The following is a 24,609-nucleotide window of genomic DNA, read 5'->3' as shown; positions in this document are numbered from 1 at the left end:
ATATTAGACTCCCCAGTTGAGGTGTATTGGATGTGTGGCATGATTTGCTTACTCTTGAACATTGGTAAAAATAGAACATTGTCACTACTTTGAGCTCAATTTCAAGGTCGTTTTCATCGTGAAACTAATCAAAATCATCACTATTTCTGTAATATATTTTCCATTCTATCAAATGAGACCAAGAAAACAAGAATATAACCATGAAAAAACACCTCAAAATCGGCGTTTTAATCCAAAAACACGGTCGGAGTTTTTTTTTTTTATGCACTGCAGGATTTTTTTTTTATACAGTGCACACTGACCACACAGACCCCTTCTCTCACATGTGGGCCTACCAGCTTTCTCCTGCTTGATTTGAAGCAGCTAGAATTATTGAGTATTACCTGGAGAGGGTTTCGGGGGTCAGCACCCCTGTGGTCTGAGACCAGGCCTCATGGTGGATCAGGGTCTGATCAACCAGGCTGTTATTGTTGGCCACACGCAAGCTGACGTATGAACCACAGCCCGGTTGGTCAGGTGCTGACTTTAGGTGCCTGTCCAGTGCCTTCTTGAAGACAGTCAGGGGTCTATTAGTAATCCCCCTTATGTATGCTGGGAGGCAATTGAACAGTCTTGGGCCCCGGGCACTTATTGTGTTCTGTGTGTACTCGTGGCACCCCTGCTTTTCATTAGGGTATTGTTGCATCTCCTGCCAAGTCTTTTGCTTTCATATGGAGTGATTTTTGTGTGCAGGTTTGGTACCAATGCCTCCAGGACCTTCCAAGTGTATATTATCATGTATCTCTCGCCTGTGTTCGAGTCAATACAGATCAAGGACCTTCAACCGTTCCCAGTAGTTTAGGTGCCTTATCGCACTTGTGTGTGCCATGAAAGTTCTTTGTACACTCTCCAGGTCTGCAATGTCGCCAGCCTTGAAGGGGGCTGTTAGTGTACAGTAGTATTCCAGCATAGAGAGCACAAGCGATTTGAAGAGAATCATCATGGGCTTGGCGTCCTTAGTTTTGAAGGTTTTCATTATCCATCCTGTCATTTTCCTAGCGGATGAGGTAGATATATCGTTGTGGTCTTTGAAGGCGAGATCCTCTGACATTATCATTCCCAGGTCCTTCACATTATTTTTCTGCTCTATTGTATGGTTAGAGTTTGTGGTATACCCTGACACATTTTTAATTTCAAGTTTTCCATATCTGAGTAGTTGAAATTTTTCCTCGAACTTCATATTGTTTTGAGTGGCCCATTCGAAGATTTGGTTGATGTCCGCTTGGAGTCTCGCATCGTCTTTGATGGTGATCTGGGCGTCATCCGCAAAGAAAGACACAGAGCTATGGCTTACATCTTTGTCAGAAATGAGGACGAGGAATAGAATGGGAGCGAGTACTGTGCCGTGTGGAACAGAGCTTTTCACCATGGCTGCCTGGGACTTTACTCTGTTTACTATTACTCTTTGTGTTCTATTTGTCAGGAAGTTGTAGATCCATCTACCAACTTTTCCCATTATTCCTTTATCCTGCAGTGTGTGTGCTATTACACCATGGTCACACTTGTCAAAAGCTTTTGCAAAGTCTGTGTATACTACATCTGTATTTTGTTTATCCTCTACAGCATCCAGAACCTTGTCATAGTGGTCCAGTAGCTGGTACAGGCAGGGGTGACATGCTCTAAACCCATGTTCCCCTGGGTTATGTAATTGATGGGTATCTTGGTGGTTGGCTATCTTGCTTCTTAGAACCCCCTCAAAGATTTTTATGATATGGGATGTTAATGCTGTTAGTCTGTAGTTCTTTGCAATTGCTTTACTGCCACTTTTGTGAAGTGGGGCTATGTCTGTTGTTTTTAGTGTGTGTGTGGGATGACCCCTGTATCCATGCTCCCTCTCCATAAAATGCTGAAGGCACGCAATAGGGACTTCTTGCAATTCTTGATGAACATGGAGTTCCACGAGTCTGGACCTAGGGCAGAGTGCATGGGCATGTGATTAATTGCCTCTTCAAAATCTTGTGGAGTTACAATAATATCCAAGAGTTTTGGGATGGCCAAATTTTGGGTTTCGTTCATGAAGAACTCATTTGGATTGTCGACCCTTAGTGGGCAGTGGATCGCTGAAAACCGAGTCATATTGGGACTATTATCTCACTCATTTCTTGGCTATCATCTGTGTATGTCCCATCCCGCCTAAGCAGGGGCCCAATACTGGATGTTGTTTTTCCCTTAGATTTGGCATAAGCGACTGACTCGTAAGACGTATATATACGGCTGAAACAGTCAAAGGGTTAAAAACTTGTGCAGCACTCTATGCTAGTGTCTTTCGGTGCATCAAGGTAGAGGAGATTGAGCTTATGGGAATACAAGATATCTTTCTTGTATCACACAGCAATGAAAACAGGATTTCAACACCTAACATCTAGTACAGTACAGTAGACCATCATTTAGCACGGGTTTATTTGACACAGTTTGAGTATTGCACGATTGAAGAATAATGGGACAATTTTATGTAACATGTCGTATAATTAAACACAGTTCAGTTTGTGGGAAGGAAAAAAAATTTTTTTTGCTCAAGCGGCTGCCTTGTTGTGGAGCAGCCAGCAGCTGGGGAGCCCTCCCGCCATCCTCTGCCACCCCCGACACCACCCCACCATCCCAGTGTTCGTAATTCATGTGTGTCCAGTCTTTCTCTGCTACAAGGCAGCTGTGTTTGTGAATTGTGTTATGATATTTTAATTACTATATCTTGTATCTGCCAAGCAATCATGACACCCAGTAGCCATACCAGTGTTGCTGAAAGTGGCATGAAGAGGTATTTATTTATTTATTTATTAATTTGAGCATACATACAGAGGTACAAAAAAATACAGGTAAGAGCAGCATGCCAAAGCCACTTATATGCATAGCATTACGGGCTGGCTTAAAATTAACTTAAGATTAACTAAGCAATGATGAAATCAGTGATAAAACATTATTGTAAACAGAGAACTATAAAGCACAAATGAGTATTACAAAGACAGGTCAAATGGTTGCATGCATTGTTGTACATTCAGTCGAATGGAGTATTCTGTTAGGTAGTGTATTTAAAAAATAATAAAGTTAGATTGGGTTTTAGGTTTAACATTTATGTGATATAATTGTGAGAAACATTTAAGATATACAATTTATAAGGTTCAGTTATTCAGTATTTATTTGGTTTTGGGTGAGTAAGTGATCTTTGAGAAGAGACTTGAATTTATAAACAGGTAGTGTTTCTTTTATATTTACAGGTAATGAATTCCAGATTTTAGGGCCTTTTATGTGCATTGAGTTTTTGCATAGTGTGAGATGGACACGAGGAACATCAAAGAGTGATCTGTGCCTTGTGTTATGGTCATGTGTTCTGTTGAGGTTAGCAAGGAGATGTTTGAGGGGAGGGTTAATATCAGAGTTAAGTGTTCTATGTATGTAATAGGTGCAGTAATAAGTATGGATGTTTTGTATGGTGAGTAGGTTTAGTGTATTGAATATTGGTGGAGTGTGCTGCCTGTAGTGAGAATTTGTTATTCTAACTGCAGCCTTTTGTTGGGTAATTAGTGGTCTGAGATGGTTAATTGTTGTTGAGCCCCATGCACAAATTCCATAGGTGAGATAGGGGTAAATAAGAGAGTGATATAGGGCCAGGAGGGCTGACTGTGGAGCATAGTACCGTATCTTCGATAGTATGCCTACAGTCTTGGAAATTTGTTGTATATGTGTATGAAATTTGAGTCTATTATCAAGGTGGATTCCTAAGAATTTTCCCTCTGTTAGCTTTGTGATAGGTGATCCATTTATCATTATGTTAAGAGGGACTTCTGCAGCTCTGTTACCAAACTGAATGAAGTAGGTTTTGTCAATGTTTAGTTTAAGTTTGTTAGTCCTCATCCAGGTAGATATTTTCTGTAATTCGGTATTTACAGTATTGGCTCGGGTGAGAGAAGACGTATGTAGTGTCATCTGCAAATAGTGTGGGTTTGAGTAATTGCGAAGCATTTGGTAGGTCATTTATGTATAGGAGAAAGAGAAGAGGGCCAAGGACACTTCCCTGTGGGACACCAACTGTAATTGGTTGTGCGGAAGAGTTTGCCCCATTTGTGTACACATATTGGCTTCTGTTGCTGAGGTATGACTTGAGGTAGTTGAGGGAGTGCCCTCTTATACCATAGTGTGACAATTTTACGTGGAGCAAGTCATGGTCAACTGTATCAAAAGCTTTACGTAAGTCAATGAAGATCCCCAGTGGGACTTCTTTTTTCTCTATTGCAGTGTATATATGTTCAAGCATGTGTATAATAGCATCATTAGTATTTTTATTAGGCCTGAATCCAAATTGGCAGGGGTTGAGTATGTTTTGGGAGATAAGGTAGGAGTAGATTCGTTTATGAATTAATTTTTCGAAGATTTTTGAGAGAGGGTGTAAGTTGGATATTGGCCTATAGTTATTCAACTCTGTTTGGTCTCCTCCTTTGTGGATCGGGGTGACCCTTGCTATTTTGAGTACTGTAGGGAAGGTGGATTCAATGGATTTGTTGAAGAGTGTTGCAATGATTGGTGATAGCACTTGTGACACTTTTTTGTATATAAAGGGTGGTAAGGTATTTAAATCTCCTGCCTTGTTTTTTTAGTGCGTTGATAATAAGGGAGACTTCGTATGGGTTAGTCGGAGCTAGGAACAGTGTGTTCGGGTAGTTGCCAGTGAGGTAGTCATTTGGTGGGGTATCTGAGCTTGAGATTTTATTGGCAAGGTTTTGTCCTATAGTGGAGAAGAAACCTTTGAGTCTGTTTGCTGTTTCTGTTGGTGGGAGTTGGGGTTCATCTGATTTTGCTAATTTTATTGTATAAGCAGTTAAGTCTTAGAATTAACAAAGATATTAGACAAGAGATAACCTGTAGCCGTAATGAAGTGTTACTTTGTACACAGAAAAAGAGGTAAATATGAGTTTGTGTGAATGACTGACTTACTGAGTGATTTGACTAACTTATTTGAATGACTTGACTGACTTACTGAATAACTTGATGGACTTACTGAATGATTTACTGTCTTGACTGACTGGATGACTTTGTTAGACACTCCAGTACAACCATCAGTACCTTCAGTACCAGAACCTCTACCTCAGCCCAGTAGGGCCACAGCATAACTCTTCACTCTCTTTACAATCATCCACAAACACCAGCACCCACAATTTAATTTAAGAAATACTATTTCTGATACATTTCTAGTCTTAAGCAGTAAAAACAACATAATACATCACAACAATGAACTACAACTGCATATTCACTTTTATTTTTGTAAGATGTGGAGGCCTAAAAAAAAAAATTGTTTGGCTTTTTGGGGGCTTCCAGGAACATAACCCTATTTTTCCTGTAAGTTCTTCAGTTCCTCTAACACGATTTTACCTAACACGGCATTTTCAGGAACGTAACTACGGTGCTAAATGATGGCCTGCTGTACAAGGAGACATTTCCCTGCTCCATGGGATATTACCCCATTCCCCCCCAAAACTCTTCTTAAATCACAACTCAAGCTTCATCTTGAAGCCAAACATGATGCCTTAAGCTGTATTGATAACTTAGTCACACAGAACACTCTTTCACAAATTATTTACGTTGATGGTTCTGTTCACCAGTCCACTGGTGCAGCTGGTAGTGCTGCTGTTGTCAGAATGATGGCTCTCATAAAGAAATTGGAGCATGCATCAATAACTGGGCCTCTACCCTTCAAACAGAACTGTTTGCCATACTCCTTGCACTCAATTGCATCTAAGGTTGACACTTTAATTGTAACTGATTCTGTCATCCATAAATGCTCTCAACTCATTAAGTATAAATTGTGGCATGCTTGTGTCAGAAGCCAGACATAGGTATGGTAAGATTGTGGAGTCAGAGTGCACATGCTGTGGATTCCATCTCACATTGGTCTTCAGATGCATGATAGAACTGATAAATTGGCTAAGCTGTGTGCTTTCAAAGACGGGGTAGATTACAATCTTGGGTTATCAGTTTGAGAACAATAATACGAAAAGAACTGCAAATGAACTTTATTGACTTAAGATTTAGGGAGATTGACACAAGTCAGTCCATCTATCATCATTCCATCATGCAGGAGGAGCCACATGTCTATGGTGCATCCAACAAGATAAGCAGACTCTTGGATGTCACTACTGCCTGGCTCCAGCTGGGTTACAAGTATCTATGGCAGGTTAAATCACCACCACCAGATGTATTATTATTATTATAATCAAAAAGAAGCGCTAAGCCACAAGGACTATACAGCACCACCAGATGTAAACTTTGCCAGATGGACTATTGTCACACCCTGCGTCATTATGTACTGGAGTGTGATCAAATTAATGAATTTAGAAACAACTCACTCAGAAATGTTCAAGAAATGGCAAAGTATTTTATCCACAGTGGTATATTACAGACCATTCTGGAGAAATACCCTGATTTTGCTAGCTGTAAATAATGCATTACCATGTGTGGGTGTATGACCTACTTAATATTTGTATTTATAACTCATTACAATTGTGACCAGGTGTGGACGTATCAGTGGCTCATTACTTTGTAATTTTGTTCATAACTGGTATAGGAGTGAGGCTGATTCATTACCTTTGTAACTTGCCATGATTGTGACCAGATCTACCTGGAGTTCATTACCTTTGTAACTAGTTCAGCTATCATAACTTTGGGGTCCAGTCCCTGGACCCATTATGTACCTTTGTAATTTTTTGACTACCACCCACAGGATGGGTATGGGGTGCATAATAAAGATACTAAACTAACTGTACATCTGAACATAAACAAATGTACTTAGTTGTATTTTTCATAGGCATGTACATTCCTGTCATCCAAAATAATGTTATACTGTACTCAGGTGCGTGTGGATGATGGTCAGTGGCACACGCTAGTAGTCCACAGAAGAAAGCGTCTTGGAGTTCTCAGAGTGGACACTGAACGACCAGTCAAAGGCATTGCAGAACGTGGGGCCACCACTCTTAATACGAATGGCAAGCTCTGGATTGGTAAGTAAACTTTTCCAAATTTGATTTAGAAAATAAGTTAAACCTCATGTCCTTTAGCCTGCTATTTCTAATATTACTTGCTTAAATTTTGTTCAACACCATATTTACTATCAGTCCATTTTACTTTTGTACAATTGATCACTATATTCTCTCTTTTTATTTACTATTACTTGCTTACTATTATTATAGAACTGATAACCAGTGCAATATTATATTGTCAAACTTGTGCCATAATAAGAGTTAGCATAATCCCTGTATTTTATAATTACTTATTTTAATCTACTATTATGAACTATTATTTTTGTTTTCTCTTATTTTTCTTTTATTACTACCATTACCTGCAGACTTATAATTTAATTATCACTTCCAGTACTAAGCAATTTTATTGTGTTCAGTAAACTTCTATTCTTTTGTCAAGCTATAAAACTATAACCGTTCAATATTAAATCATCAAATCTGTACCATATTAAGAGTAAACTGTATCTCTATTTTTTAAAACTACTTTTAACAATCTATTAGCTAGTAAGATAGTTTAGTATCATAATTATAAGTTTAACATAATACTTTATTCAGAAGTTGAGTTGTATTATTCAGAAGGGTGCTTTACACTACAGTTTTTAAACTGCAACATTAACACCCCTCCTTCAGAGTGCAGGCACTGTACTTCCCATCTCCAGGACTCAAGTCCGGCCTGCCGGTTTCCCTGAATCCCTTCATAAATGTTACTTTGCTCACACTCCAACAGCACGTCAAGTATTAAAAACCATTTGTCTCCATTCACTCCTATCAAACACGCTCACGCATGCCTGCTGGAAGTCCAAGCCCCTCGCACACAAAACCTCCTTTACCCCCTCCCTCCAACCCTTCCTAGGCCGACCCCTACCCCGCCTTCCTTCCACTACAGACTGATATACTCTTGAAGTCATTCTGTTTCGCTCCATTCTCTCTACATGTCCGAACCACCTCAACAACCCTTCCTCAGCCCTCTGGACAACAGTTTTGGTAATCCCGCACCTCCTCCTAACTTCCAAACTACGAATTCTCTGCATTATATTCACACCACACATTGCTCTCAGACATGACATCTCCACTGCCTCCAGCCTTCTCCTCGCTGCAACATTCATCACCCACGCTTCACACCCATATAAGAGCGTTGGTAAAACTATACTCTCATACATTCCCCTCTTTGCCTCCAAGGACAAAGTTCTTTGTCTCCACAGACTCCTAAGTGCACCACTCACTCTTTTTCCCTCATCAATTCTATGATTCACCTCATCTTTCATAGACCCATCCGCTGACACGTCCACTCCCAAATATCTGAATACGTTCACCTCCTCCATACTCTCTCCCTCCAATCTGATATTCAATCTTTCATCACCTAATCTTTTTGTTATCCTCATAACCTTACTCTTTCCTGTATTCACCTTTAATTTTCTTCTTTTGCACACCCTACCAAATTCATCCACCAATCTCTGCAACTTCTCTTCAGAATCTCCCAAGAGCACAGTGTCATCAGCAAAGAGCAGCTGTGACAACTCCCACTTTGTGTGTGATTCTTTATCTTTTAACTCCACGCCTCTTGCCAAGACCCTCGCATTTACTTCTCTTACAACCCCATCTATAAATATATTAAACAACCACGGTGACATCACACATCCTTGTCTAAGGCCTACTTTTACTGGGAAAAAATTTCCCTCTTTCCTACATACTCTAACTTGAGCCTCACTATCCTCGTAAAAACTCTTCACTGCTTTCAGTAACCTACCTCCTACACCATACACTTGCAACATCTGCCACATTGCCCCCCTATCCACCCTGTCATACGCCTTTTCCAAATCCATAAATGCCACAAAGACCTCTTTAGCCTTATCTAAATACTGTTCACTTATATGTTTCACTGTAAACACCTGGTCCACACACCCCCTACCTTTCCTAAAGCCTCCTTGTTCATCTGCTATCCTATTCTCCGTCTTACTCTTAATTCTTTCAATTATAACTCTACCATACACTTTACCAGGTACACTCAACAGACTTATCCCCCTATAATTTTTGCACTCTCTTTTATCCCCTTTGCCTTTATACAAAGGAACTATGCATGCTCTCTGCCAATCCCTAGGTACCTTACCCTCTTCCATACATTTATTAAATAATTGCACCAACCACTCCAAAACTATATCCCCACCTGCTTTTAACATTTCTATCTTTATCCCATCAATCCCGGCTGCCTGACCCCCTTTCATTTTACCTACTGCCTCACGAACTTCCCCCACACTCACAACTGGCTCTTCCTCACTCCTACAAGATGTTATTCCTCCTTGCCCTATACACGAAATCACAGCTTCCCTATCTTCATCAACATTTAACAATTCCTCAAAATATTCCTTCCATCTTCCCAATACCTCTAACTCTCCATTTAATAACTCTCCTCTCCTATTTTTAACTGACAAATCCATTTGTTCTCTAGGCTTTCTTAACTTGTTAATCTCACTCCAAAACTTTTTCTTATTTTCAACAAAATTTGTTGATAACATCTCACCCACTCTCTCATTTGCTCTCTTTTTACATTGCTTCACCACTCTCTTAACTTCTCTCTTTTTCTCCATATACTCTTCCCTCCTTGCATCACTTCTACTTTGTAAAAACTTCTCATATGCTAACTTTTTCTCCCTTACTACTCTCTTTACATCATCATTCCACCAATCGCTCCTCTTCCCTCCTGCACCCACTTTCCTGTAACCACAAACTTCTGCTGAACACTCTAACACTACATTTTTAAACCTACCCCATACCTCTTCGACCCCATTGCCTATGCTCTCATTAGCCCATCTATCCTCCAATAGCTGTTTATATCTTACCCTAACTGCCTCCTCTTTTAGTTTATAAACCTTCACCTCTCTCTTCCCTGATGCTTCTATTCTCCTTGTATCCCATCTACCTTTTACTCTCAGTGTAGCTACAACTAGAAAGTGATCTGATATATCTGTGGCCCCTCTATAAACATGTACATCCTGAAGTCTACTCAACAGTCTTTTATCTACCAATACATAATCCAACAAACTACTGTCATTTCGCCCTACATCATATCGTGTATACTTATTTATCCTCTTTTTCTTAAAATATGTATTACCTATAACTAAACCCCTTTCTATACAAAGTTCAATCAAAGGGCTCCCATTATCATTTACACCTGGCACCCCAAACTTACCTACCACACCCTCTCTAAAAGTTTCTCCTACTTTAGCATTCAAGTCCCCTACCACAATTACTCTCTCACTTGGTTCAAAGGCTCCTATACATTCACTTAACATCTCCCAAAATCTCTCTCTCTCCTCTGCATTCCTCTCTTCTCCAGGTGCATACACGCTTATTATGACCCACTTCTCGCATCCAACCTTTACTTTAATCCACATAATTCTTGAATTTACACATTCATATTCTCTTTTCTCCTTCCATAACTGATCATTTAACATTACTGCTACCCCTTCCTTTGCTCTAACTCTCTCAGATACTCCAGATTTAATCCCATTTATTTCCCCCCACTGAAACTCTCCTACCCCCTTCAGCTTTGTTTCGCTTAGGGCCAGGACATCCAACTTCTTTTCATTCATAACATCAGCAATCATCTGTTTCTTGTCATCCGCACTGCATCCACGCACATTTAAGCAACCCAGTTTTATAAAGTTTTTCTTCTCTTTTTTAGTAATTGTATACAGGAGAAGGGGTTACTAGCCCATTGTATTATTATTATAATTAAAAAGAAGCGCTAAGCCACAAGGGTTTGGTCTAGTTGTAGAGTCACTCTCAAACTTATAATTACAAGCACTGATCCTGATATTGAACAGCAACTGTAATTTTACAGCAGACCAAGCAAAAACATAACATACTCAGAGCCAACAATAACATAACTATCTTTAATTACAATGTCAGATCTCTGAGCAAACATTACGATGACCTCACAGCATTACTCAATTTCCCTGCATACCAGAAACCTGGCACTACAGGTGTCTATGCCATTCCTGGTTACACATCCATACACAACTGTAGGACAGACCAGCAAGGGGGTGGAACAGCTATATACTACTCGGATCAACTTGAATGTATCAATAATTCTTGCACAAGGGATGAACATGGAGAATATATTATAGCTAAATTGAAATCAAAAGACCTGCAAAAACCCCTCAGTGATAAACATCTACAGAGTACCACAGTCAAACATTAACCATCTTAGTGAAAAATTAGGAAACATAACTGATCCACATATGAACACAGACCACTTACTGCTCACAGATTTCAGCATAAATCTCGTACATGACCAGGACCCACAAGTAACTGAATTCACAAACACTGAGCAACTGCTTGTTGCTACCAACAATAACCTCCAAGACTAGTATCTCCTTATTAGACCACATCCCCTTTAAAATCAGGCATAATCACAGACCACTACCCTACCTTTCTCATAACCAACCTAGGTAAATTGCCCCAAGACACTACTAAAGTTACCTTCAGACTACATAATGAGACAGCTGTTAATAACAGATTGGCATAATGAGCTTGAAACACATGCAGATACGAATGAATGTATTAATAATTTTCTAAAAAAAGAAAAACGCTACCTCTATAACAAGCATTGCCCTAAAAAAAGCTAAATGGATCACAGCTAAGAGACTGAACAGTCCCTGGCTAACACCCAGCAACCTTAAATCTATAACACAGAGCACCTATATGAAAAACAATACAGACTGGGTCAAATAACTAGACCCTTCTAAACGTTACTCGTCAATCCTTACCAGCCTGATAAGGTGGTCAAGAAAATTATGAAAACAGATTACATAATATAAAAGGGGATATGAAAAAGACCTGGAAAACCCTGTCTGAAATTCTAGGAACTAAAAAGATATTCAAAATCAAAACAGTCAAATTTACAATATCAGATAAACCCCTACTCCCACCAACTGAAGCAGCAGACAGACTCGATGTTTTCTTCTCCACCATAGGAAAGAATCTAGTGAGCAAAATTCCAAACTCAAACACCCGTCCATCAGACTACTTCATGGGCACCTACCTGAATACACTATTCCTAGCCCCAACCAACCCAACAGAAGTCTCGTTCATCATCAACACCCTTAAAAACAAGGCAGGAGACAAACAACTTACCACCTTTTATGTACAGAAAAAGCTTCACAACTACTGCCATCAGTTACAGTATTGCAACATTCTTTAACAAATCCATCAAATCCTCCACCTTCCCAGCAATTCTCAAAATAGCGAGAGGTCACCCTGATCCACAAAGGAGGTGACCAAGTGGACTTGAATAACTATAGACTAATATCTAACTTACCTCTGCTCTCTAAAATCTTGGAAAAATTAATTCAAAGAGAGCTCTGTTCCTACCTCATTTCACACAACATGCTAGAACTGATATACATCGCTCTCAAGAAGAAAGAAGTCCCTCTGGGAATCTTTATTGATTTACGTAAAGTTTTTGATACAGTCGATCATGATTTGCTGCACATGAAATTAACACTGGTATAAGAGGGCACTCCCTCAGCTACCTGAAGTCATACCTTTGTAACAAAAGCCAATATGTGTACACAAATGAAGCAACCTCTTCCACTCAACCAGTCACATTTGGTGTCCCACAAGGAAGTGTCCTTGGCCCACTCCTCTTTCTCATTTACATCAATGACCTCTGAATGCATCACAACTACTCAAACCCATATTATTTGCAGATGACACTATATACGTCTTCTCTCACCCAAACCCAGTCATACTGGCCAACACTGTTAATGCCGAATTGCAGAAAATGTCTTAACTGGATGACGACTAATAAGCTTACCCACAATACTGACAAAACCTATTTCATTCAGTTTGGAAGCAGAGCTGCAAATGTTCCACTTAACATAATGCTAAACGGATCACCCATCACAAGACTCGAGTGCAACTAATGTGACATTTTATTGTGGCAACGTTTCGCTCTCCAGGAGCTTTATCAAGCCATTACAAACAATACATGGACACAGAGGGTATATATAGGCTCAGAGTGAGGTGCAATACTAGTGGTAGTAGTAGGAGTGACAAAAGTTGTAGTAGTAATACAATATGGTAGAGCAATTAATTCATACATGAGCAAAAGGATATAAAAGCTATTACTTGGGTAACATAAAAATAGGTTGGACAAATGTAGACTGGATAGAGGCAGCCTGTTTCAGTGTTCACTCTCTGTAATGTGCTTTATGTAGTATAACAGGAGTGACTATGTGATGGCAGGGTTTACCGTTTTCAGGAGGATTCTTGCTAAGACTTCAGAGATGGTGAAGCTGCCGTTGTTTTGTTTAATTGTATTCGAAACTGTGATCAGTGCTGATTTGAGGCACTTGCGTCTGCGGAAATTAGTTTCTTTGATCACTAATTGGGCGTCCCTGAATTTCATGAGATGATTGGTGGAATTTCGGTGTTGTACACAGGCGTTGTTCAAGTTATCATTCCTACATGCGTAAATGTGTTCATTGAGGTGGGTGTCAAGGTTTCTTGCTGTTTCACCTACGTAAATCTTGCCACAGCCTCCACAGGGTATAGTGTAAACTCCTGCATTGACTGGTTCATGGTGCTTTGATTTTTTCCTGGTTAGATCCTTTATTGAAGTGCTAGAAGCGATGGCGACTGGTGTTAGCTTGTGAAAGTACTTTAGAAACGTTCAGTGCAACCTGGCTGTTGGGAAGAATTATAACTTTGTTGGGAGTGGTGTTGGTGCGTGGAGAATTAATGATCTGAAGAGCTCTTTTCTTGCAGTCTTTGATGAAAAGGGAAGGAAAATGTAACCCAGTGAATGTTTGGTGAATGTATGTACATTCCTCGTCAAGAAACTCAGGACTACAAATTCGGTATGCTCTTAGGAAAAACCCGATGATGATGCCTCTTTTTGTCTTGGTATCTTGACTGGAATAGAAGTGTGTGAGATCATTTTTATTGGTAGGTTTCCGATAAACTTGAAATCTTAGGTTGTTGTCTACTTTGTGAATGAGGACGTCGAGGAAAGGTAGCTTGTCATTGGACTCTTCTTCTAGTGTAAACTGGATCGCCGGTTCAACTGCGTTGAGCCTTGCCTGAAGATTCCGTACATCAAAACGTTTGGGAGTTATTACGAGGACGTCGTCCACATAACATAACCAAGTGACGCTTGAAGGGATGATGTTGGCGAAGTGTTCGGACTCTAGGTGTTCCATGTATAAGTTGGCTAGGACGGCACTGATGGGGGACCCCATTCCCATGCCGTAGGTTTGTTTGTAGAGCTTGTTATTGAAAGAAAAACAGTTGAAATTAACACAGAGTTCAATCAAGTCAACAAAATCTCCGGGAGGTAGAGGAAGATTAAGGTCCTGATCGACTTTGTTGTAGAACCCCGATGGCTTTTGTGGTAGGTACTTTTGTGAAGAGGGAAGTCACGTCCAAACTGCTTAGTTTCTTGTTACAGATGGAGAGGTTTCGGATGCAGTTGAGAAGGTCGCCTGAGTGTTTAAGATGAGCGGGGCTGATGGTCCCCAGAAGGGAGGAAAGATGTTTGGCAAGAACTCCGGCTAGTTTGTGTGGAGCACTGCCTATTCCTGACGTGATTGGTCTGAGAGGAATATTGTGTTTATGGGTTTTGGGTAAACCATACATGTGTGTTGGTTTAGGGTTGCTTGGTAACAAGTACAGAAGTTTTTTCCCTTCTCTAGTGCGTTTGAGTATTTGTCTGGTTTTGTATAGAAAATCTTTGGTGAGAGTCTCCCACTGTTGAGTGCTGATGGGTTCACATGTAGATTGATCATTCAAAAGGTCCAGCATTTTAGTGTTGTAGTCACTGGTGTTGAGTATGACGACTCCACCTCCTTTGTCGGCGGTGGTGACAATAATGTTGGGGTCGTTGGCGAGGTCCTTAAGGGCAGTGATGTATCGTCTAGGAAGATTAGAAGGTGGTGGTTCACAAAGCTGCAGTGAGAAGGCCCTGTATATAGCCCTTTTGGAAGTTGCTGTCACTGTGTCTTTGGTTCCTGGTAACTAGATTGAGTTGATAGTTAGGTTTGTGTATGTTGGTGGTAAATTCGAGTCCAAGACTCGGTGCTTGTTTCTTGTAGTCAGTTAAGGTGCGTGACGATAAGTTGTTTATCAGGGATTCGCGTCCCATTTCCTTCCATTGACTGTTAGTGCAGAGGTACTGAAGTTTGCGATTGAGTTTGATCTTCTGTTGGAGGTTAGCTGTGGTGACTGTGCTGAGAATATGCTCAGCAGTGTGTTGGTCAATCTGAAACAGCAAGAAAGCTCGACACCCACCTCAATGAACACAGTTACGCATGTAGGGAACGATAACTTGAACAACGCCTGTGTACAACACCGAAATTCCACCAATCATCTCATGAAATTCAGGGACGCCCAATTAGTGATCAAAGAAACTAATTTCCGCAGACGCAAGTGCCTCGAATCAGCACTGATCGCCGTTTCGAATACAATTAAACAAAACAACGGCATCGATATGGGAAAGACGAGAGAGCTCATGAGCCTGGGTAGCATTCTGTACGGTAATGATGCGCGTACCGCTCTTAAGAGCATGAAAAGAAATATCTTTACCAACATGGCGTAGGAGTGCCTTGCCAATACTATGGTCAGAAAGATAGGCAGTAGAGGAAGTTGGTCGTAAAGTGAAGAATTTAGTCCACTGTTCAGTCTGAAACTGAGCGTGGAAAGGTAGTGAAGGACGTGTCGATCGTTTCTGAGAAGAACGAGAAGGTGGAGAAGTATCATCAGCAGGTAATTGTCGTTGACGTTTAGGCGTGGGACCAGAGTTGGTCCGACGTGGAACGGGTCGGCGATTTGAAAATTGCCGCACCATAGAGGGAGAGGCGGGAAGCATAGTCAGAGGAGAGCGAAGGTCCGATAAATCAAAGGAGTCAGTCGAAGCCTCAGTACCTGAAGCGGGTGAGGAAACAGCACTGGCAATAGGTACAGAGGCATGAGGAATGTCTGAAGAGTGGTCCAAAGACGAGGCGGGGTCAGAACGGGGTGCGGTATCAAGAAGGGGCCCGGGGGTACCAGGTTCATGGACTAGGGCTGCCATGGTTAGGTTACTTCTTTTTGTTTTTAAGAAAAAAAAAGAAAGAAAAGAAAATAAAAATAAAAAAAGAAAAAAAAAAGGGGGGACCAGGGAGGGATAGGTCCTAGGAGGAATGAAAGGGCCAGAAATCTCCCTCCGCGCCCAAGAGGACCTCAGCACCGCAAGTAGCGCAGATGCAGCATGGAACCCGTGCCATACCCTACCCATCATGCTAGTAAACTAACAATCCGGGATAGCAACCTCACATCTGCCGAGCTACCTCGGTGGACAAAAGAGAGGGCGGCCGGATATCCGCCACAAAGCATACCTCCTTCGGCCACCACCCCCGGAATCCGAAAGGTGGCTTCCAGAGATACACTCGTCGCCCGAAAGACACCCAAAGCTACTCCGGGATACCGGAGAGGGATCGGGACATCCCCAGGCGATCCAGATTCCACGGCAAACTACGCCACCGCTAAGCACCTCAACGGAATGGGATGGACCCCGGTATCCTTTCTCCTACCTAGGAACTAGCGCGCCTGTGGGAGAAATCCCAAAGGACAAAAAGAGGAAGGGCAAAAGGGAGGAGTGGGGAGGAGGAGGAGGAAAGGAAAAAGGGGAGGATGGGGAGGATGGGATAGGGGAGGGGAGATTGGGGGGTAATTAGGTTCGGTCTGAGGAAGAAGACCGATAGGTCTAATTCCTCAGACCAAGAGCCTCTTCACCACGCCAAGGAGCCCCCCTTGAAGAGGGAAGAGAGTGGAGAGTTATGTTGTGGTCCTACTGGGCTGAGGTGGATGGTAGAGGTTCTGGTACTGAAGTTGATGGTTGTACTGGAGTGTGCATAAATCAGTCAAGTCATTCAGACAGTCAGGTCATTCAGTAAGTTAAGTCATCACACACTCATATTTACCTCATTCTTAATTCTAAGACTTAAACCTTTTCTTGCAACTTTCAGCAACACTTGTATGCCTATTGGGTGCCATGATTGCTTGGCAGATTTAAGATATGGCAATTAATACATATCTAAACAAACACAGTAAACTACTGGCACAGGTTCGTCCAACAAACGTATGAACCGAACTGAAGGCTGGGAGGGTAGTGGGGGTGGCTGATCCTGCCCTGCAGGCAACTGTATGCTCAAAAATTTTTCCCCTCCTGCAACCGTGTTAAATTAATTTTATAAAGTGTTAAACAAAAATATGCCACAATTCTTCAATCATGCTAAAACCAAAACATGCAAGACAAAACCGTGTTAAACAACGATCTACTGTAGAAGGTTTTGTCAATGCGTATTAAGTATAAGTTTATTAGTAGCAATCCAGGTTATTTTTACTAGCTCTTCATTAACAATGGTGTTGAGCGAGGCAAAATTAGGGTGGGAGACAACAAGTCGTGTCATCAGCAAAGAGAATTGATTTCAGGTGTTATGATACATTAGGTACAGGGATTCTCATCTTTTCCTCCATCATTAACCCCCTCGGCTTGGTGTATTTCTCCATTTACCCCTTTACTTCCATACAAAAAATCTATTGCCATCATAAAGGGGTAGAAAAACAAGGTCAGAAAAAATAAATTATTCAGGTTTTGCACAAAAATAGCAATATATATTCGTATCACCAAAAATAAAAAAATAAAGCTCTTTTCTAAAGAAATAATTATTATTCAATTATCAGGTACATCATTTATTTACCCCTTGCCATGTATTTTTTACCCCTGGTTGAGAATCACTGCATTAGGAAGATCATTGATGTATAAGAGGAAGAGCAGGGGACCAAGGACGCTTCCCTGTGGCACTCCAGTATCTAGTGGTTTTGTTGAGGTTGTGTCCTTAATAGAGACGTATTGATGTTTCCCCTATATCAAGATACACTATAAATTTCTAGGTCTTCTTGACTGTAATCTTAAATTTCATTCCACATCCAAGAAATTTCCAAATCAGTAGGCATCCTTTCCAAGATACAATACTATGTACCACAATTGACACTCCTTACCCTATACCACTCTAATATATCCTTACCTCACCTATAGTATTTGTGCCAGGGGATCAACCACAGTCGACCACCTTTAACAACCCAACAAAATGCTGATATGCGGACGATTGCCAGCTCCTGTGCTAGACAGCACACCCCACCACTTTTCAAAAGCCTGAACTTGCTAAATATACAAGACATACACTCATATTATTGTGCCTACTACATATACAGAACATTAAATTCCACTATAAACCCTCCACTTAAACTACTACTTGACAGTCACAAAAGAATGCAGTCACAATACAAGGGATAAGGCACTCTTCAACATCCCTCATGTCAGGCTCACACTGTGCAAAATGCTCTGCACATTAAGGGCTCGAGGATCTGGAACTAGCTACTGGAACCGGTAAAGGATCCCCTACTTATAAATTTAGGACTTTGCTAAAAAATCATATCTCTCAGTACTAACCAATTCAACCAAAACAAATGCTAATTAGTTATACTGTTATGTGACCTCAAGACTTTTAAACTTCTGCCAGTTCATGAAATATTACTGCCTGAACTATTACTTGTAATATTGTTTTTATGTGCAGCTTCAGGATTATTATTCTTAAAAACCTCCACCTTGACTACCTCGCATTAGTATTAAGATTAAATAAAACTAATGCAGTTAACCACTACTATCTTATCTAGTTTTAAGTAGTTACTATGCAATATTATCTGTCTAGTTTTAAACAGTTCCTATATATTAGGATTAGTCTGCCTGATATGCCCCAGCATGATAGTGGCTTTCTTTGTACTTAGCAAACCAAAATGTTAATTACACATTGTAACCTTTACAAAGAAATAAACCTTTATCTTTATGTTAGTAAGGTAGGATTTGAAATGTGTAAGTGCGTGGCCTCTTATACCATAATGATCAAGTTTGTGGAGTAGGATGCCATGGTCTACTGTATTAAAAGCTTTCCTTAGGTCAATAAAGAGTCCTAATGGATATTCATTTTTTCCAGTGCTGTATAAAGCAGGTCTAGCATTTTTACAATTGTAATTGTGTCATTTGTGCTTTTGGTTTTCCTGAAACCAAATTGGCAGGGGTTGAGGGTGCTTTGTGTTGTTATAAATAAATATAATGTCTTGTGCACGAGTTTCTCGAAGATTTTTGACAGCAATGGTAAGTTTGACATTGACCTGTAGTTGTTTACATCTGTGGGGGTCACCACCTTTGTGTAACCCTTGCTGTCTTGAGTAGTGTCGGGAAAGTGCTAGTTTCTAGTGATTTGTAAAAGAGTAATGAAATAGCAGGCGAAAGGACATGAGCTGCTCGTTGTACAATAATGGTGGGACTTGAGTCAGATTCCATGATTTACTTTTAAGTGACTTTATAATCGTGGTGACTTCAGTGGGCTCGGTTGGTGCAAGATAGCCATGGGCAACCTAGCCTTTTATTCATAATCTGTTTTGTTTTTATGGGAGACACGAACTAAATGGTATAAAATACCAACACAATGGAAATGTAAACACATAAGCAGTATAATGTGATCCTTTATTGACAACATTTTGCCCACACAGTGGGCTTTATCAAGTCGCAAACAGATCTACCTGGGTGAAAGGTACGCGAGTATTTATAGGATGGAGTCAGGTGGAGAATGCTGCATATGACCATCTTCCGAGTAGGGTGACAGAGTCTAGGACCTTGGGTAGCTTTAAAGAAAGATTGGACAGGTATGCGAGTAGACCCACTGTACGAGACAAGTATATGAGTAGGTCTACTCGTATACTTGTCCAATCTCTCTCCAAAGCTACCCAAGGTCCTAGACTCTGTCACCCTACTCAGAAGATGGTCATATGCAGCATTCATCACCTGACTCCATCCTATAAATACCCATGTACCTTTCACCCAGGCAGATCTGTTTGTGACTTGATAAAGCCCACTGTGTGGGCAAAACATTGTCAATAAAGGATTGCATTACAGTGGTATCTCAAGTTATGAACTTAATTCATTCCAGAAGGCTGTTCAAGTGTGTATACCGAACGAATTTGTTCCCGTAAGGAATAATGTAAATTAGATTAGTCCGTTTCAGACCTCCAAAAATACACTTACGTGATTGTTAGAGTTGGGAGCTGTTCAAAACTCAAGGTACCACTGTATACTGCTTATATTTCCATGGAAGACAAGTTTGTTATATAGTCTAAGTAATTTGTCTATTCAGTCATTGATCCCATTGGCATTGGAGAATTCTATAGGCCAGTCAACCATACCTAGCTCTGCTGTGAAGTTACTTATTGAGGCCTCGTCATGGAGTCTAAAAGAGACCTTGTATTCCAGTGGTTGTTTACTAATGTTTTTTAAAAGGAAGGTGGGGTAGTGGTCAGTAGTGCTGTCTATGATTATCCCTGATTTAAGGGGAGGCTAGTATATTAGTCCATATATGGTCAATTATGGTTGCACTTGTCTCAGCCTGGTTGGTATGAAAAGTTTGTTCGTGAAATCAGTTACTGGCTGGTCATTTGTTAGGCCACAGCTAATATTGAAGTCTCCGGCTAAGAGAAGGTGGTGTCTGTTCATTTGGTTGATATCAGTGTCTTTAATTTATCGCTAAAATTTGGGATGTTTGTACGAGGCATCCTGTAAATGGCACCTAAAGCCAATTATAGCACAACAAGCCACAGTAAGAATTATCATGCAATCCAATGCTAGGCAACCCCACGCCTCACACACACAAGTCTTCAAAGACCTAAACTTAATGTACAGAACATTCGCATCTACTACTGTGCAACCTACATTTACAGAACCATAAATTCTAATATTAACCCTGAACTAAAACACTTTCTTGATAGTTGCAACAGAACCCACACACACAATACCAGACACAAAAATCTCCATGATATTCCCAGTGTCTAGCTAAATCTCTACAAAAATTCAGTGTACACAAAAGGGCCTAAAATCTGGAACTCCCTGCCTGAAAACTAGAACTGCAGACTCGACCACCATTTTCAAAATTATCGTTAAAAAAATATCTCCCTAACACATCCCATCATCAGTTAACTACATGTATATGAAAACCACCTATTCTCTTTTTGTATCATGCACACATCCAAAACAAAATAGATTTACTCTCGATGTCTGTTATCCCCCCCTAATTTACACTTACACTCGCCCAATTGACTGTAAACATAAAATTCCTAATATAGAAATTGCCTAATAAATCTTAAGTTAGCCCTAAGATACTCTCCCAATATAGGAGCTTTATTAGAAACAGTATCATGCCAAGACTTAACCATTCCCACTACTAAAATTGCTAATTGCAGTATTGTTATATATTTTGTACTACCTCATTATTATAAATCTAATTAATCACTTCAGTTACCTAGTATGCAATAAAGTATATTAAAATGTACTGCTCCTTAACCTGTGTCATTATAGAGTAAGAGATAGGATTAGTCTGCCCGAAATGCCTAGGCCTTCTTTGTAATTAACATCTTATAATGTGTAAACCACACATTGTAAGCTCTGCAAGGAAATAAACATTTTCATTTCATTAAAAATTCACTTCCCATGATCATTACTTTAAGTATACTCTAGCAACAGCCAATAAATACTATCTAGATTTCGAACATTCAGAATTCATTAGTCTAGGTAACCATGCCCTCCTCTCTCTATTGCTCAGTTCTACCTTTTTTTTTTTCTAGGAAAACAATGCATTGTCTGACTGTACTGGAAGAATTCAACTCTACTTTCATTTGATTTTTCAGGTGGATCCCCAAAGATGCCAGATGGCTTGCCTCATGCCTACTATCAAGGATTCCATGGTTGCATTGATTCTGTCCAGGTGGAGAACCGTGACCTTAACCTAGTAACGCAAGGGGATGCGCCACTCATCAGATTTTGTGATGAGATGCGGTGAGTGGACAGCTAGACTCAGGAAGAAAGAAATGTATAGTTGGTGTCAGAGAGGACATTTGTGGTTTGCTACAAGAAAACTATATTTGAATATTTTGTGGGTAAACTAAGATAATATTTTGCCATCAGCTTACAAAGAGGAGGCACTACAGTCAGAGAAATTTGTACTTTCATCAAAAAGTGGAGAACGCTAAGGCATTGAACAGCATAGCACTTGCCGTGGTACAAACTTACGTAGTGTAATGCACAAGTAAATAAAAAAAAGAACAGATTATGTGTAAATTCTAACAGGATCAAGTACTTAAGGGATGGACAATACTACGGTGTAGTATAGATAAAGTGAACTGCCAAGTCAAACAAAGGTTGTGTTCTGTCACAACTCACATACTATAGATGCTTTTAATTGTTGCACTCAAGCCAAAAAGGTAAAGATTCTTTAAAGTGTAAAAATATTGTACTTATTTTTTGAGACAAATTACCTTTGAATCTGACTGTAACCTAACATTGGTGTCACTGGACTCAGGATTCAGTTCCAGGAGAGGGACATAGCAACTCGATTCAAACTGTGTGCTCCTGGTATGTATATACAAAGCATTAGAATTAATCACACTTAGAATGAGTGCCAGTGGTTGTTTGAAAAGGCCAGGTCATTTGGATAGGCAAGGGAAGGGCTGACTTTTCTGGTTTGTATACATTATCCAATAACTGTTGACTACTTGTACCTCTGCAGCATTTAGGAAATTCTTAAAATTATTAGCAAATTGAGAAATATTTAAATGTCATATTGTATGGGGTCTAGTTATGCTGTATGGGAAATACATGAATTGGCCAATATGAGTAATACTGTAAGTACTTTATAAATTGTATTTTATCAATATTTGTTAATTATGTTAGAGATATAAAACTATTTTTAATATCCTAAAGCTGTACAGAATCACGTAATGTCAACATAGCGAAGTCATGTGGGGTCTGCCCTGCAATTCTTGCACTGGCAGTTTATAATAATCCATCCATTTCTTGTTTAAGTTAACTAAGAGTAAGATTATGTACAGCACTTACATTCATGGATCATGTGGGAGCATTTATGAAAAAAATTGTTTTAAGAATTTAACTGATGTAATTACTTTTGAATGTACAATGTAATGTATATTTATGTATTCTCATAATACTCATACCATGATCAAAACTTTTTCATTCGTTAACTATCAATGAAAATTAAACAAAATATAGTTTTGTGCAGTTATTTTAATTTTAGCTTCCTCCCATGAATGTTGCTAATCAGGGACCCACACCAGTGTTGGAAACTGCCTCTCCTCCCTTTAGGCAGAGCAAAGGAAGTGTTCAACAATGGTGAGAATCCGTATGTAATTTGTTATTTTTTTGTGAAGTTTTAAAAGGGCCCACTTGTCTTCCAGAAGAATGTGTAATATGTACATAATGTAAGATAATAGAGAAACTAATTTTTACAAGACGTGCCAACAGTAGGTTAGTGCAAACTCACCAGGTTAGTATTAAAATATAAACTCGTGTAGTTCATACTGTAAGATTTAAACAACACAATTCATTCCATAATTCAGGAATTTCAAGACATTCCACATAGTCTTGAGTTTGCTTCAGTGTACATGAAATACTTGATTAAAAAAAATGGCCAATAGTCATTAGAAAATGACGGAGGCAATAATTATATGATCTAAATTAAAAGCAGAGAAATTGTAGAATTTACCCAAGCCAGAGGTGAAATACGACTTCAGCCACACTTGTATTAACTAGGTTATTATTTATTCAAACCAAAAGTTTTAGGTATTGACAAGATGAATTTTAAGCAAAATCAAGTGCATCAGAACAGTCATATTCAAGACTCACTACACTGTTAACAAACTAAGATGATTTGTTTTCATTATACTTTTAATAAATCATTGCTAATATTTAACAGCCATAAAAATGTAATGTTCCTACAGATATTTTAAATTTGTAAAGAGACAGGACTTGAAAATGTTTTGAAGAACTTTTATGTAGATAATTCACAGTGTGTTTGCACATATTTGTAGAAAATAAAAAATATAATAACATACGTGTTTTGTATCCTCAGTGAGTAATGTGCCGAATACAGGCATTAAGAAAAATAATAGTAATAATTTTGTTACTCTTGAGCATCTCTTCTGTTAGGAAATTCAAGTTTTTTCACACAAGTCATAAATGCCACAACAATTTTTTATTTATTTATTTATTTATTTATTTACAATTTGAGCACACATACAGAAGTACAAAAAATACAGGTAAGAGCAGCATGCCAAAGCCACTTATACTATGCATAGCATTACGGGCTGGCTTAAAATTAACTTAAGATTAACTAAGCAATGATGAAATCAGTGATAAAACATTAATGTAAACAGATTACTATAAAGCACAAGTGAGTATTACAAAGACAGGTCATATGGTTGCATGCATTGTTGTACATTCAGTCATATGGAGTATTCTGTTAGGTAGTGTATTTAAAAAATAATAAAGTTAGATTGGGTTTTAGGTTTAACATTTATGTGATATAATTGTGAGAAACATTTAAGGTTCAGTTATTCAGTATTTATTTGGTTTTGGGTGAGTAAATGATCTTTGAGAAGAGACTTGAATTTATAAACAGGT

At 39.5% G+C, this 24,609-nt stretch overlaps 1 protein-coding gene across 1 annotated transcript in view; it reads left to right on the top strand.

Annotated features, from left to right (window-relative positions):
• The window catches only part of LOC128690620 (agrin), a 30,719-nt gene extending 6,681 nt beyond the window's left edge, over positions 1-24,038 (top strand). The window contains exons 3-4 of the mRNA XM_053779348.2: positions 6,878-7,025; positions 21,822-24,038. Of these exons, the coding sequence (XP_053635323.2) occupies positions 6,878-7,025; positions 21,822-21,973 (300 nt within the window). The 3' untranslated portion in view covers positions 21,974-24,038. The remainder of the gene's footprint in view (positions 1-6,877; positions 7,026-21,821) is intronic.
• Positions 24,039-24,609: the final 571 nt, after the last annotated feature.

Source organism: Cherax quadricarinatus, chromosome 29 (genome assembly GCF_038502225.1).
Source record: "Cherax quadricarinatus isolate ZL_2023a chromosome 29, ASM3850222v1, whole genome shotgun sequence".
NCBI lineage: Eukaryota > Metazoa > Arthropoda > Malacostraca > Decapoda > Parastacidae > Cherax > Cherax quadricarinatus.
Note: the sequence above shows the minus strand (reverse complement) of the source record. Positions and strands in the feature narration are given on the sequence as shown.